This window comes from Saimiri boliviensis, chromosome 8 (assembly GCF_048565385.1).
Source record: "Saimiri boliviensis isolate mSaiBol1 chromosome 8, mSaiBol1.pri, whole genome shotgun sequence".
In the NCBI taxonomy this organism is placed as follows: Eukaryota; Metazoa; Chordata; class Mammalia; order Primates; family Cebidae; genus Saimiri; species Saimiri boliviensis.
In genome coordinates this window covers 91,144,089-91,159,605 of record NC_133456.1, presented here as the reverse complement: position 1 = coordinate 91,159,605, position 15,517 = coordinate 91,144,089, and the positions used below count along the sequence as shown (strand labels likewise).

At 40.1% G+C, this 15,517-nt stretch overlaps 1 protein-coding gene across 14 annotated transcripts in view; it reads left to right on the top strand.

Annotated features, from left to right (window-relative positions):
* Positions 1 to 15,517, top strand: part of ITPR1 (inositol 1,4,5-trisphosphate receptor type 1) — a 353,358-nt gene that overhangs the window by 194,065 nt on the left and 143,776 nt on the right. For all 14 annotated transcript variants that reach the window (XM_074404869.1, XM_074404867.1, XM_039478545.2 and 11 more), the window contains 5 exons: positions 580 to 780; positions 2,566 to 2,817; positions 6,178 to 6,303; positions 8,973 to 9,101; positions 13,284 to 13,404. In XM_074404869.1, coding sequence (XP_074260970.1) covers positions 580 to 780; positions 2,566 to 2,817; positions 6,178 to 6,303; positions 8,973 to 9,101; positions 13,284 to 13,404 — 829 coding nt within the window. The remainder of the gene's footprint in view (positions 1 to 579; positions 781 to 2,565; positions 2,818 to 6,177; positions 6,304 to 8,972; positions 9,102 to 13,283; positions 13,405 to 15,517) is intronic.

Genomic DNA, 15,517 nt, shown 5'->3' with positions numbered 1-15,517 from the left:
TCTATTCTTGGACCCAACAGAAGTATGGGTTTAAGTTTACCAGAAGACATGTGTAAGAATGTTTACAGCAACTCTACTTTAATATTTTTAATACTATTAATGTTACTATCTATTAAAACTAGATCTTAGCCCAAATGCCCTTCAACCATAGAATAAAGATACTGTTATATATTCATGCAATGAGACTTACCAGGTATCAGTGAAGAAGAGTTCATGAAGTTTATGAACAGGTAAAACTAATCTGTGGTTATAGAAATCAAAATAGTAGTTAAATTGTGAGATAGGGCATAAAGGAGACCTGTTTTGTTTCTTGATCTGGGTGCTCAAAATCCCTTTATAATCTGTTCATCTGAGTGCTAATGATTTGTTTATTTTTCTGTATTTTTTTTACATGCCATTGAAAAAAGTTTACTAAAAAAGAAGGTACTACAGAAGCAAGAATGAGAGAAACATATCTTCATGGGTTTAAATGCTTCTCTTTGTGCATGTTTTCAGTGGACTCTTCTTTTTCTCATTTTTAAATCTGTTCTAGCAGCCTTTTGACCTGTCCCTGTGCTCTTTTCCTCGCTCTTGTGCCAGATCCTGGAGGCAGTAACCATGCAGCACATCTTCATGAACAATTTCCAGCTTTGCAGTGAGATCAACGAGAGAGTCGTTCAGCACTTCGTTCACTGCATAGAGACTCATGGTCGGAATGTCCAGTATATAAAGTTCTTGCAGACAATTGTCAAGGCAGAAGGGAAATTTATTAAAAAATGCCAAGACATGGTTATGGCTGAGGTGATTGTTACATATTTCTATATGCTTCCACCTAGTGTTCTGTTGAAATTTTAGAATGATTTAATCTTATCTGTATGAACTTGTACCCTCTTCGGGAGCCATACGGAAAGACAGAAAGTAATTGTGTGTGCATATGTGTGTGTCATCTCATATGTGAGCTTAGGCTGTAGATACAGGCAAGAATCTGATCTGATACTTCATAGCAATCAGTTTACTCAAAGGAAGGTTGGCTTGGATTCTTCTGACAGGCGACAAAAAGAGGAGTGATGAACTCAATTATAGGGAACGGAGATTAAATGTGGTCAGGACCCAATGAGTCAGAACAGCTTCCATTCTTGTGGTTTATGAATTTTTAAAAATTAGGCACCTAATTAACTAGATTGAAAAAATTTTGCCTGATTCTTCTCAAGGAGCAGTTGTTCTGTGAAATCAAAGAAAGTCTTACTTGATTCATTATGGATTCATTTTGATTTACAATCTTGTTTACATATATGGTTCCAGTGGCAGGGAGGGTAATGCGATTGAGAGTTGGGGCTGGCATGGTGGCTCATGCCTGTAATCCCAGCTCTTTGGGAGGCTGAGGCAGGAGGATCATTTGAGGCCAGGAGTGTGAGACCAGCCTGGACAACCTAGCAAGACCCTTGTTTCTACAAAAAAATTTAAAAATTAGTCAGGTATGGTGGCATGTGCCTGCAGTCCCAGTTACAGGGAAGACCCCTTGAGCCCAGGAGTTTGAGGTTGCAGTCAACTACGATGGCACCACTGCACTCCAGCCTGGGCAGCAGAGTGAGACCCTGTCTCTAAAAAAAAAAGAGCGAGTTGGCTCAACCTGGGATACAAATGTCACCTGAACCGCTTCACCAAAGGGTGCCGTGAGATATGTTACCTGACCTCTCAAATCCTTACTGAACTTTTCTGTAAAATGAAGATACAGTAGATTTCACTTTAAAGAGTTGATATGCAGAGTAAATGAGATCATGATGACATTAATGGCCAACACATTTTGGAAGCCTGCCATACTCTGGGCACAGTCCTAAGCAATTTGTGTATAATAATTTATTTAATCTGCATAGCACTGTGAGTTAGCTATTGTATTTCTCCAGTTCACAAATGAAGAAACTGAGTCATGAGAGCTCATAAAGATTGGCCATTAGTAAGTATTGACCATGTTTATTTTGACTTCTATGCCAGCCTGTTTTGGTTTTGTACTTCATGTACTGCTGATGAAATTGATTTATTCTTAATTAGATTTTCAAGAAGCCATATTTTAGGGGACAAGTTATAAACAGGAATGCCTTGACTTTTTGAAGAGTGTGGAGTCTGAGAGTTGTAGTCTGGAGAAGGAGGCATATGTTAAATAAAAATAATTTGTGATTGAAGAGATAAGTTGGTGGATGTGAAACTTGTAAAGGGGATACTATGTAAAGCATACAAATAAGATGGAACCATTTAAAAAGACGTATCATAGCCTAATAGGTAGGTCTGGAAATTCAAGTGCAAGGTTGAGATCTCTATTTCCACTTGATACATTAATGCTGGTATGCAGACTTTCTTTTCCCCTAATAGTTTTTAAGGGCCAGTGTGGTATTTCTGTATCAGTAGACTAAAATCATGATGCTGAATATTTCTAGTTGTTCAGTTATATAAATGAATGAAGTCAAAATAGGGACTCATTTGGGAAGATAGATGCAGAGAGAACCTCTCTGTTTCTCTGTGAGTAGATTTTTTTCACGCTGCCCCAGCCCTGCAAGCTTGTAATCTAAACCCACCCTGTTCTTGATGTAGCTGGTCAATTCAGGAGAGGATGTCCTCGTGTTCTACAACGACAGAGCCTCTTTCCAGACTCTCATCCAGATGATGCGGTCAGAGCGGGATCGGATGGATGAGAACAGCCCTCTCATGTACCACATCCACTTGGTCGAGCTCCTGGCTGTGTGCACGGAGGGTAAGAATGTCTACACAGAGATCAAGTGCAACTCCCTGCTCCCGTTGGATGACATCGTTCGTGTGGTGACCCACGAGGACTGTATACCTGAGGTGAGCGAGCCCAGCCTGGCTGTTCCCTTCTTGTCACTGTCTATGTGGTGCGTGCAGTCATGGCTCACTGGGAGACATGGTGGTGGCTGGCCTGAGTGAACCCTTACAGTTCTGAAACCTGCAGCTCATTTGTAGTGGGATTTCAGTTCCCTAAAACATTTTCTCGAGCATTGATGTTGCATGAAAGGAACATTGGAGAAATTAGTCTTTCCTTCTGTGTCTTTAAGAAGAGTGAGGAGAAAGGCTTCAGCTCTGTAGAATTAATTGAGCCTATTGAGCAAAGGCGATGTGACCCAAATGAACTTCTCAGAAATGAGGTGAAGAGGAGGTTGAGATCTAGTACATATGAATGTAAGACTTAGTCTGTGAGTGAGCAAAAACCATTACTACAGAAATAACGGCCGTTATAAAAAAATGTAGGAACTACAGGCAATCAATTAAAACAAGATAATGAATACCTAAGTTTTGAAGTTAATCCTTCCAGGGTTCCTTTTTTTCCTGCTCATAGATTATATTTATTCATAATTTAAAAATGGATTATAAAGTATGTATTTTATAAAATATCCGATAAAATACATCATGAAGTATACATTTTCTCCTTGTATATTTTACAATGTATAATATTAGTTTATATTGTACATTTATATCAAATTAAGTATATATGCTACATATATTATGTTTTTAGATTTCTTTGGGAAAGCTAGTAACAGTCATGTGTTGATTGGTGGGATGTGTTTTGGGAAATGCATTCCTAGGTGATTTTCTCATTGTGTGAACATCATAGAGTGCACTTACACAAACCTAGATGGCCCAGCCTGCTACACACCTGGGCTGTATGGAACAGCCTCTTGCTCCCCAGCTATACACAGGCACAGCATGTGACTGTCTCAGTACTGAAGGCAGTTATAACACAATTGTATTTGTGTATCTAAACATTGAAAAGGTCCAGTAAAATGCAGTATTATAATCTCATGGACCACTGTTGTATATGAGACCCATTGTTGACCAAAATGTCATTATTCAGTACTCTTTGAAAAGTTCAAATATCAAAGACTGTAAAGGGATAAACCATGAAAAGCCTTATAATCTGTTTCCCCACCCATCCTACGGAAAATAATTTTTATGTTCTTGTGTATTTTGCTAGAGTTTTACACATAAACACATACAATATATATACTTTACTTCCCCACCCCCCTTTTTTAAATGCAGAAGATGACACTCTAGGTACACTATTCTGTACCTTAACACTGTAACTTCTTTTCATATCAGTTCATAAAGAAATGCCAGATTTTTTTATAGTTGCATAAAATTCCATTGTATGGGTGTACTGTCATTGCCCTTTGTGAGTGCTGAACTAATATACGGTGTTAATAATGAATAATTAATAACTATAATAAGAAAGCAATGAGATTGCATTTTTATCACAGTCTTGGCCACACAGTGTGTCATCAGACTTTTGGATTCTCATGTATCTGGCAGGTGAAAATAGTCATTTTAACGTAGTTTTAATTTACATTTCTTTTGTTATGGATAAAGAAGGTAGAGTTATAACTAGTATTAGGGATGAGAGAAATCTAGTATTATAACAAGCATTAGTTTGTCTTTTACCCTTTTTTATTTGGAATACAACAAAAGTGCAAAAAGTACCCAGATCTCAATTGTATACTGCAGGAACGATAGAATGATTATAAAGAGAACAACTTAATACCTTCACCCAGGTCAAGAAATATGCCAACACTTCCCCCATTTCCCTCTCCTGTTGTTACCTCCTCCAAGGGCTGACTCCTGAAAGTAACCACAAGCTGACTTGAATGTAATCCTACTGTGGCTTTTCTGTATACATCCCTCAACAATATAGTTTAGTTTTGTGAGGTTTTGGACTTTCTTCTGTGTATCATTCCATGTCTTTTTAAGTTCAGCTTTGTGTTGTTAACGTTAATCCACCCTGACACGTAGCTGAATTCATTTCCTTTGCTTTGAAGCATTCCTTTCTATGATGGCACCATGATAGGATTTTCCATTCTTCTACTGATGCTCATTTCAGTTGTTTTCAGCTTATGGCTGTGAGGACCGAGCATGCATCCTGGCCCACATGTGTACACCTCTGTCCAGGGTCTATGGATAGTTAGAAGTGGAAGTGCTAGGTCATAGGGGGTGCATTTCTTCAATTATATATGAACAACCGTCCAGTTGTTTTCAACATGGGTGTTCCAGTTACCATTCCTCCTCCCAACCCTGCTAACATTTGCCACCATCAGATTCTTTATTTTTTTTCAATTTGATGGTTGTATAATAGTGTTTCATAGTAGTTTAATTTTTAGAAGCTTCATGGAGATATTTACATATGTGATTCACTTGTTTAAAGAGTATAGTTGAGTTGTTTTTAATATAGTCACAGAGTTGTGCAATCACTGTAACAATTTAGTTCAGAATATTTTCATCACCTCAAAAAAAACACCCATGCTCATTAGCAGTCACTTCCTATTTCTTCATAACACCCCAAATCCTAGGCAACCCCTCATCTTTCTGAGTATATGAATTTGCCCATTAGAAACATTTCATGGAATTATGCAACATGTGGTCTTTTACACCTGGATTTTTTTACCTGCATGATTTTTTTTCAAGGCTCATGCAAGTTGTAGCATGTATCAGCACTTCGTTCCTTTATGTTGCTGAGTAATTTTCTATTCTATAGTTAGAAAACATTTTGTGTAGCCATCGGTCAGTTGATGGGTATTTGGATTGGTTCCACTTTTTGACTCTTGTGCATAATGCTGCTATGCACACTTGGGTACAGGATTTTTTGTAGACATGTTTGCATGAACTGTAGTGGTTTTAATTTCTGTGTCCTTGATTCCTAATTGAATCTGAGCCCTCTCTCTCTGTGTGTGTGTGTGTGTGTGTGTGTGTGTGTGTGTGTGTGGTGGGGTTGACATTTGACATTCCTTTAAGTAATATCTGATCGAGTGTTTTGCCTACCTTTTCTCTGGGGGTGTCTATGTTATCAGCACAGATCTGGGGGAATTTTTCATTGGTACACACCTTGCAGATGTCTTCTCCCAACTCGTGCCCATTACACTCTGGAACGATGCCTTTTTATGAACAGAAATTATGAATTTTAAATAATCAAACTTGTCCGTCTTTTGTGGTCCGAGGTTTTGCCTCATTCTTTACCTTGAGGTCATGAAAATACTCTCATCCAAAAGCATATATAATTGTGAATTTCAAATGTCAGAAAATCGTAGAAGTAAGACTTCGCAGTGGGGAATGGGATAACCTTCTTGATGTGAAGATGAAGCAGCTAATCGGTTCCATACCCACGAAGATCGTTTTTCAGAAAATCTTCTTTCTATTTTGCAGGTTAAAATTGCATACATTAACTTCCTGAATCACTGCTATGTGGATACAGAGGTGGAAATGAAGGAGATTTACACCAGCAATCACATGTGGAAATTGTTTGAGAATTTCCTTGTAGACATCTGCAGGGTAAGGCTTTCTGGAACTAAGGAGGTAGAGTTAGAGAATGAGAAGTATGTGTGTGTATATGTGTGTCATCTGGGTGACACATGAAGAAAACAGCTGCATCATTTCTGCTTTAATTCGTGACATGAAGAGGCATTTGTGGCTCTTACATTGCTTTTTTTTTTCTGAGATGGGGTCTCACTCTGTCACTCAGGCTGGAGTGCAGTGGGACAGTCTCAGTTCAGTGAAACCTCTGCCCCCAGGCTCAAGTGATTCTCCTGCCTCAGCCCCCCAAGTAGCTGGGATTACAAACGGCCACCACCAGTCCTGGCTAATTTTTATATTTTTAGTAGAAGCAGGGTTTCACCAAGTTGGCCAGGCTGGTCTTGAACTCTTGACTTTGAGTGATCTGCCCACCTCAGCCTCCCAAAGTGCTAAGATTACAAGTGTGAGCCACCACACCTGGCCATTCTTCTTATGTTTTTCTCTTAGCCAAGAGTAGATGTTATTTATCAAGCTTCAGGGAAGAGAAGTTATTTCTGGTTTTCATGTCACCCCTATGGATTGGTTCATGAGTGATAACCTGGGCATATTAGAATTCAATTTATAAGGATTTATTTTCTTGGTAATATGCCTGCGCTTGAAGGGCACTTTCCTGAGCTTGAGGATTTGTCTCCTGCAGTCTGTTCTTCAGGATTCTGCACAATTCATCCCCTTCCATTTATTGCTTTCCTGACTCAGCCTCAAGAGTGGCCTTTAAGATTCTTGATTTGATTTGCATTGAGCTTAATATTCATGCTAAAGCCACAAGGCTGCCGCATAACAAAGCATACCACGGATTTAATACGAGTTATGCGATGGTGGACTTAGGGTAGTGGTGGGGGGTAGATTTAATATGAGTTATGTGCTGGTGGAATTGGGGTAGTGGGGGGTTAGATTTAATATGAGTTATGTGCTGGTGAAATTGGGGTAGTGGAGGGTTAGATTTTATATGAGTTATGCAATGGTGGAATTGGGGTAGTGGGGATAGATTAAAAGATTCTTTAGAAGGTAATTGTCAGATACATCCCAATTTCAGAAACATCGTGATGGTAAAAAGATGCATTGTAGAATCCTAAAATGTGGTATTTTCTGCTTCACTGTACGATTACTAGTATGAAGCAAGAAGCCTGCAAGAACTTACTTTCCTCCTGATTGAGAACTCTGTTTAGTAGTATTTGGTCATGTGTTGGTTTCACAGACAGATTTTTAAAAAAATCTCAAACTCCTTCTAGTTTTTTAATCCTATTAACCTAGGGATTTTTGGCTTGGAATGGCAGGCCTGCTTTATTTCTTTAAATTAGTGCTCCGTGAAATGTTCTGTAAAGCACCACGTAGTAAATATGTTCAGCTTTGTGGGCCGTTCATTGCTTTCATGACTACTCAGTTCTGTGCTTCTAGTATGAAAGCAGCCATGGCAAGCAGGCGTAGCTGTGTTTCAGTAAAACTTTATTTATAAAGATAATTACTGGCCCTTACTTTGCCGATCCTTGCGTTAAATTACTTAGAAATACTGTAAAATCGGTAACTAATTTCATTCTTTGAATATGTTCTCACACGGTCTAGTATTAAGATCAGAATATGAAGGTCTCTTATGAGCACTTGATTTTTATGTCCTTCATTCTTTTCAGTATAAGCAATTTTTTATCTTAAATTATAGAACTAATGAATTCAGTAATAAAACTTGTTTTTTAAAAATGTGGTAACCCTCATTGGCAAATCTTATTTTAGGGAGCAGAATTAAGTATAGGTGAAATCAAAGGTGTCGCCTCCCCCCAAAATTGGTATGGTCAGTTATTCTGAAACATGGCTTGCTATTTTGAACCAAGTTCTGTATTGGTAAGATTTTAAAATGCAATTAAAATCTAATGAAAGAGTGTTGTAGGATTGAAGATGATCAGGTCAGATGTGGTGGCTCATGCCTGTAATCCTAGCACTTTGGGAGGCCTAGTGGGCAGATCCTTTGAGTCCAGGAGTTTGAAACCAGCCTGGCCAATGTGGCAAAACCCTGTCTCTACTAAAAATACAAAACTTAGCTGGTGGCAGGCACTTGTAATCCCAGCTACTTGGGAGGCTGAGGCACGAGAATCACTTGAACCTGGGAAGTGGAGGCTGCAGTGAGCCAAGATCATGCGACTGTACTCCATCCTAGGTGACAGAGTGAGACTCTGTCTCAAAAAAAAAAAAAAAAAAAAAAGAAGGGATTGCAGATGGTCAGGCTTACAGGACCTCAGTGACATATATTTGACTGTCTTGATTATTTGGATAAGGACACCATGGTCTAGAGCTGAGGAATGGATTCCTCAGATCAGTTTTCTTTTAGGGTAAATTTAAGACACCTGTAGTGACTGTGCTTCTTCCTGCCCTTCGGGGATTTAGATTTACCAGACACACATAGCAAGTTGCAAGCAGTGGCCTCGTCGGTTCAGACCCGTTCTAAGGTTTGTTATTGTGTGCCATGATATCTGAGCTGATCTGCTTCTCTGTTTTTCATGATTGTATTTAATTATTGTGATTCCTTAGGGGGAGAAATATTGGCCAGCGGGCCTTTACCTTTCGTTTGTTGAAAGTAACCCACCGGAGGGGGTCACAGATCTCTTAATGTCTTGGCGTCGTTTTGGGTGTAATGCGTAACATGCCCACTTGTCTTCCAGGCCTGTAACAACACTAGTGACAGGAAACATGCTGACTCGATTTTGGAGAAGTACGTCACCGAAATCGTCATGAGTATTGTTACTACTTTCTTCAGCTCTCCCTTCTCAGACCAGAGTACAACTTTGCAGGTAAGAAATACCAACATCAAGCAGAATGCTCACGATACACCTTCCGCAGTTGGGCCTGATGAGCATTTGGGAGTGAGCAACTGTAATGAACTGGTCTGCAAAGCATTAATAAAAGATACGTTTCTCTCAGTGGGGGATAGCTGTGATGGGATTTTTTGAATAAAGAAGTACCTGAGGATATTTTCTTGTACTGGATGGTTCTGTTCATTGTTGATTTTCTCCTTAAAATCTTTACTTTTTTTTTTTTTTTTTTTGGTCCTCCAGTCTTCTCCTTCCCTGCCCTGGAATCCTAGAGATAACGTTTACAAAACATCTAATACAGTGTCTGGCACATAGTAGGCTCATAATAAATGGTAGCCCCTGCTCTTTTTGTTAGACTATAAGCTACATGAGGACAAAGTTATGTCTTATGTGCATGGTCATCTCATATAGTACTCTGTCCCTTGTACCTGGCATTGTGACTGGCACTGAGTTGCTAATTCATTGAGCAAATGACTAAATGAGACTCAGGAGAGGGCTAGAGACCAGAGATATACATGTACCAGTTGAAGCGTTAGCCAGGAAAATGGAGTGGTTACTGAAAAGGGACCTGGAGAGAACACAAATAATTGAGGATGGGATGCAAAAAAGGCAGAGTAAGGTCAGGAGTCTTCATGCAGGCAGGATGCAATTTGGGAGTCTGTGGGACCTTGGGAATGAAGCAAGGGGAGAATTTTAGGAAAACAGGAGATGATGAACAATCATGTCCTTTTGCTTGTCCAAGAGGTTGAGTGAGATGATGCCACCTGTATTAGTCCATTTTCACACTGCTCATAAAGACATACTCAAGACTGGGCAGTTTACAAAAGAAGCCCAGCCTGGCTGTGCCCTTCTTGTCACCGTCTATGTGGTGCGTACAGTCATGGCTCACTGGGAGACGTGGTGGTGGCTGGCCTGGGTGAGCCCTTACGGTTCTGAAACCTGCAGCTCATTTGTAGTGGCATTTCAGTTCCCTAAAACATTTTCTCGAGCATTGATGTTGCATAAAAGGAACATGGGATAAGTTAGTCTCTCCTTCTGTGTCTTTAAGAAGAGTGAGGAAAAAGGCTTCAACTCTGTGGAACTAATTCAGCCTGTTGAGCAAAGGGATGTGACTTGAATGAACTTCTCAGAAATGAGGTGAAGAGGAGGTTGAGATTTAATTCATATGAATGTAAGACTTAGTGTGTAAGTTAATTCTTTAAAACAAAAACCCTTACTACAGAAATAATGACCATTATAAAAAATTTAGGAACTAAAGACAATCAGTAAAAAAAAAAATACACCTAAGTTTTGAAGTTAATCCTTCCAGGGTTCCTTTTTTCCTGCTCATAGATTATATTTATTCATAATGAAAAAATGGATTATAAAGTATGTATTTTATATATAAAGTATATTATAGAGTATTTATTTTCTCCTTATGTATTTTAAAATGTGTTATATTTGTTTATATTACACATTTATATTACATTAAACTATAATATATATGACATTATATATTATGTTTTTAGGTTTTTATGGAAAAGCTAATAACAGTCATGTGTCTCTTAGTGGTGGGATATGTTTTGAGAAATGCATTCCTAGGTGATTTTCTCATTGTGTGAACATCATAGAGTGCACTTACACAAACCTAGATGACCCAGCCTGCTACACACCTCGGCTGTATGAAACAGCCTCTTGGTCCCAGGCTACAAGCATACTCAGCATGTGACTGTCTCAGTACTGAAGGCAATCATAACGCAATTGTATTTGTGTATCTAAACATTGAAAAGGTCCAGTAAAAATTTGGTATTATAATCTTATGGGTCACTGTTGTATATGAGACCCATCGTTGATGGTTTAAAGAAAGAGGCTTAGTGGACTCACAGTTCTATGTGTCTGGGGAGGCCTCACCATCATGGCGGAGGGTGAAAGGCACGTCTCACATAGCAGCAGCCAAGAGAACTTGCGCAGGGGAACTCCCCTCTGTAACACCATCAGATCTCATGAGACCTCTTCACTATCACAACAACAGCATGAGAAAGACCCACCCCATGATTTCAAATTTCTCCTACCTGGTCCCTCCCGCAGCATGTGGGAATTGTGGGAGCTACAGTTCAAGATGAACTGTAGGGACACAGCCAAACCATATCCCACCAGATTGCCTATAGTATTTGGATAGTTAGTAGGCAGCTACTCTTACTCATTTCATCATCTTTTGTATACCAAGGTGTCAAATAAAAGCAGAGTAGATATTCCACGAATAGGGTTTAGTGGAATTAATTGAGTCAAGGGACCCTTCCTTCTTTGAGCTGGGCTGTTGGGTTCCTATCCCCAGTCCAACACTTACTAGCTAATAGGATGAGCAATAATGCCACAACTTACTTCACAGGGTGATGGTGAAGGCCAAATGAGATATGTCTAAAGTGCTTAGCACAGAGCCTGGCACATAGGAAGTTCTTGGGAGTAAATGGCTGTTTTCATTGGGCTCTTTGAGTTAGCTCAAGAGCTAACAAGCAGCCATGAAACTCAGGAACTAAATGCTAGGTTTCCCCGGCCAGTTTCCCAGGCTCCCTCTGCGCCTCTCCTCTGTTAGAAATACAGCTTACTGTCTTGGGTGGCTGTGGGGAATAGGAAAGAAACTTACTTCCGGAAGAAGGCAATGAGATTCTGGTTCCCAGGTGAACTTCATGGAGAAAGCATGGAACTTCACCATCAGAGAGACCCCTGTGGTTGACTTCCTGCTTTGCCATCCCTTCTCTTTTAGATGCTTTCTTTTTTCCTTGCTGGGCCTTTGTATTTCATGTGTGATGGGAAGGTAATTCCAAGTTGCAGAATTGTTTACTGAGGCCTGAATGAGATCATACGTGAAATGTCTCACATTGCCTTTAATAAATGGAAGCTATCTGAACCATGTTTATCAAGAAGGTTCTGAATTTTTAATTAATCTCTTTTATTTTCTTATAATAGACTTCCTTTTTCCCCTGATGCTTTCTGTTTTCCTTCATCTTAGAAACCTCTTTCAGGGTTTTAAATACTTCTTTTGTGACAGAGTTTTGCTCTGTTGCCCAGGCTGGAGTGCACTGGTGTGATCTTGGCTCACTGCAATCTCTGCCTCCCAGGTTCAAGAGATACTCCTGCCTCAGCCTCCTGAGCAGCTGAGATTATAGGTGCCTGCCACCATGCCCAGCTATTTTTGCATTTTTAGTAGAGACAGGGTTTCACCATCTTGGCCAGGCTGGTCTCAAACTCCTGACTTCATGATTCGCCCACCTCAGCCTCCCATATTGCTGGGATTACAGGCGTGAGCCACTGCGCCTGGCCTACCTTTTTCTTTACTGTATTAACTTCCACTGTTTTTAGAGGAGCTATGGAAGTTGTCTCCTCTCAAATGAGAGACCAGTGGAATAGCACAGCATACACAGCTGTCTGTCTTTGCCTTGCTGGTCCAAAACTACCCTTTGAATGGAGACCAAAACTGTAATTTTTTAATGCATTCAGAAAGTCAGTGTCAAATTGATTAAGGGGATGTTTGAATACTCTTAGTTTAAAATGAGCACAAATTTATACCTTACAGAAAGGAATAAATCTTCTCATGTAATTTCCAAGTACTCATCATAATAAATGAATATTTATAAAGAGTAGCCATCCAAATTCTTTTTATGTCCTTGAAGACCTTGCCAGAAATGAAGAAGTAGTATTCTAGGTGAGATCCACTTATCAGTTTGTTTTTGCTGATTAAAAATATGGGTTCTACTCAATGAATATAATGTCTGGAAGGAACTTTGGGGTCAGTCTGCCTCAATCTACTTATTTTATAGGGTGTATGAAACTGACGCTCGCAGAGGTGATGTAATTTGCTACTTGGTAACTGGATAAGAATACCAGTCTTTGAACTTTGGATCCGTTGCTCCTTCTTGTGCTTAAACTTAATTAAAATAGCATCAGGTTCATAAATTGACCTAAAATGCTTCTAAGTTGCTCTCCCTCAGCTAGATCACTTACGGAATTTAGCTGTTACCCAGGCATCCCCTTTCATGCTTGCTTCAGGGTCCATTAACAAGGCATGTCTATCTCTGGTCCAGGGTCCAGTGGTTCAAGACACAATGTCTGTCTCTGATCAGATCGTTGGTCATTTACAAATAAAAGTCTGTTTTTCACATTGCTTCTTTCGGCTTCTTGCAGACTCGCCAGCCTGTCTTTGTGCAACTGCTCCAAGGCGTGTTCAGGGTGTACCACTGCAACTGGTTAATGCCGAGCCAAAAAGCCTCCGTGGAGAGCTGTATTCGGGTGCTGTCTGATGTAGGTAAGATAACAAGTCAGTTTGGATATACGTGATGAAAATTAATTGTCTGACAGTGGTAAGGCTGCCGTTTATTGAGCACTCATTACAACTCTTCTAAAGTTATACAGACAGGAAGTTTGGGAGCCAGACCCGGAACCGAGGTCTTCTTGATTGCTGTGCTTCTTTTTGTATCTACCAAGCCAGAATTTCCCAAAGGAAGAGCTAGTGAGTCCCAAGTCAGATAGGCCTAGAAAAACAAGCTTCCATGGTTGTTAGGCAATTCTTGGCAAGTCATGATACATGCAGCTTATTCAAGGCCTTGGGAAGTCCCTCATTCAAGAAACTAATTTGTTTAATCCAGCAAATGTACTTGACCATGTCAAGACTTTTTCCTGGAAAACACCTGTCACATCCCAAGGAACACTCTTTCTCAGAAATGATGCACTGCTCCCTTCTTCCTCTCAAGGAGAAATGTTTCTCCATTTCCTCTGTGACTCTCCTCCTGTCTCGCCTCTCATAGGCAGCCTTTGAAAGAAGAATTTAGGAAAATTCCTTTTTCCTTCATCCTGACTTTATCAGACTTCATTTCTTTGCTCATTCCCCATCCCCTATCAATGCTGTGCAAAGAGCTAGGCTTTCTGCTGCAGCTGAGAAGAGAGTTACCTGCCTGGAGTCACCTCTTAGATTCCTGCAGACTGTAACAGGAAGAGCAAGACAGGTGTAGTTCTTAGCACTATTGAGTGGCTGTCCAGTTGATTTAAGTGTTGATTGTGTAGGTAAGATACCAGGTCAGTTTGGATATACCTTGGAGATATATATAACCTGTATTAGGACCTGTTGCCTGATTTCAGTAGACTCTTGCCCAGTTCCTTTACTCTCATATGGTAGTTGTTGATGCCTTTTTATTATTGGTGTGGCAGTATTTTACAGTAAGAAACTAGGTTTTGGAAAATACATACACAATAGGTTCATTGTGTGATATCTTAGAAACAGTACGCTGCAAGGGAATTCCCAGATAACCCTGTACTTTTTCCATTCATGATTATGTATCATAAATGATGTGCTTGGTGAACTAACGTATAAAACCAAATACTACACGTTCTCACTTAAAAGTGAGAGGGAAATGTTGAGTACACATGGATGTAAAGATGGGAGACCAACCCAAATGCCCATTGATGATAGACTGGACAGGGAAAATGTGACACATATACACCATGGAATACTATGCAGCCATAAAAAGTGATGAGTTCATGTCCTTTGTAGGGACATGGATGAATCTGGAAATGATCCTTCTCGGCAAACTGACACAGGAATGGAAAATTAAACACCACATGTTCTCACTCATAGGCGGGTGTTGAACAATGAGAACATGTAGACACGGGGAGGGGAGCATCACACACTGGGGTCTGTTGCGGGGCTAGGGGAGGGATGGCGGGGGGTGGGGAGGTAGGAGAGGGATAACATGGGGAGAAATACCAGATGTAGGTGATGAGGGCATAGAAGCAGCAAACCACATTGCCATGTATGTACCTATACAACAATCCTGCATGATCTGCACATGTACCCCAGAACCTAAAGTATAATAATAATAAAAAAGGATGGGAGACAACTGGAGAGGGAAAGAGGGAGAAAGGTTAAAAACTACCTGTTGAGTACTCTATTCTCTATCTGGGTGATGGGTTCGATCATACCCTAAGCCTCAGCATTAAGCAATACACCTTTGCAACAAACTTGCATGTGTACCCCCTGATTCTAAAATAAAAGTTGGGGAAAAAAAATGATGTGCTTGTTGAGGTCAAAGGAAATGTGGGAGAAAGTCCTTGCCACAAAGGTTAGTTTTTGTTTAATATTCGAGCAAGTGGCTGACTTGACTAGTGCCTCAGTGCTCATTAGAGAGGGGAAATCTTTCCATTTGTCTTGGTGGTAATAAGAAAAAAAGACGGAATGGTAAGGCATGAAAACAGCACTACCCGGATCCCCTCTGTCTCCTGGGGATTTCTTCCTCCTAATACCACACCCCGAGTCCACTGTGTTAATTGTTGGGCTTATCGGGTATCCAAGGCACAGAGTTTCTAGCTGTGATGAGTGTACCCTGTACATCGTGCTTTTTAACTTTTTATTTGTATTTTTCCAA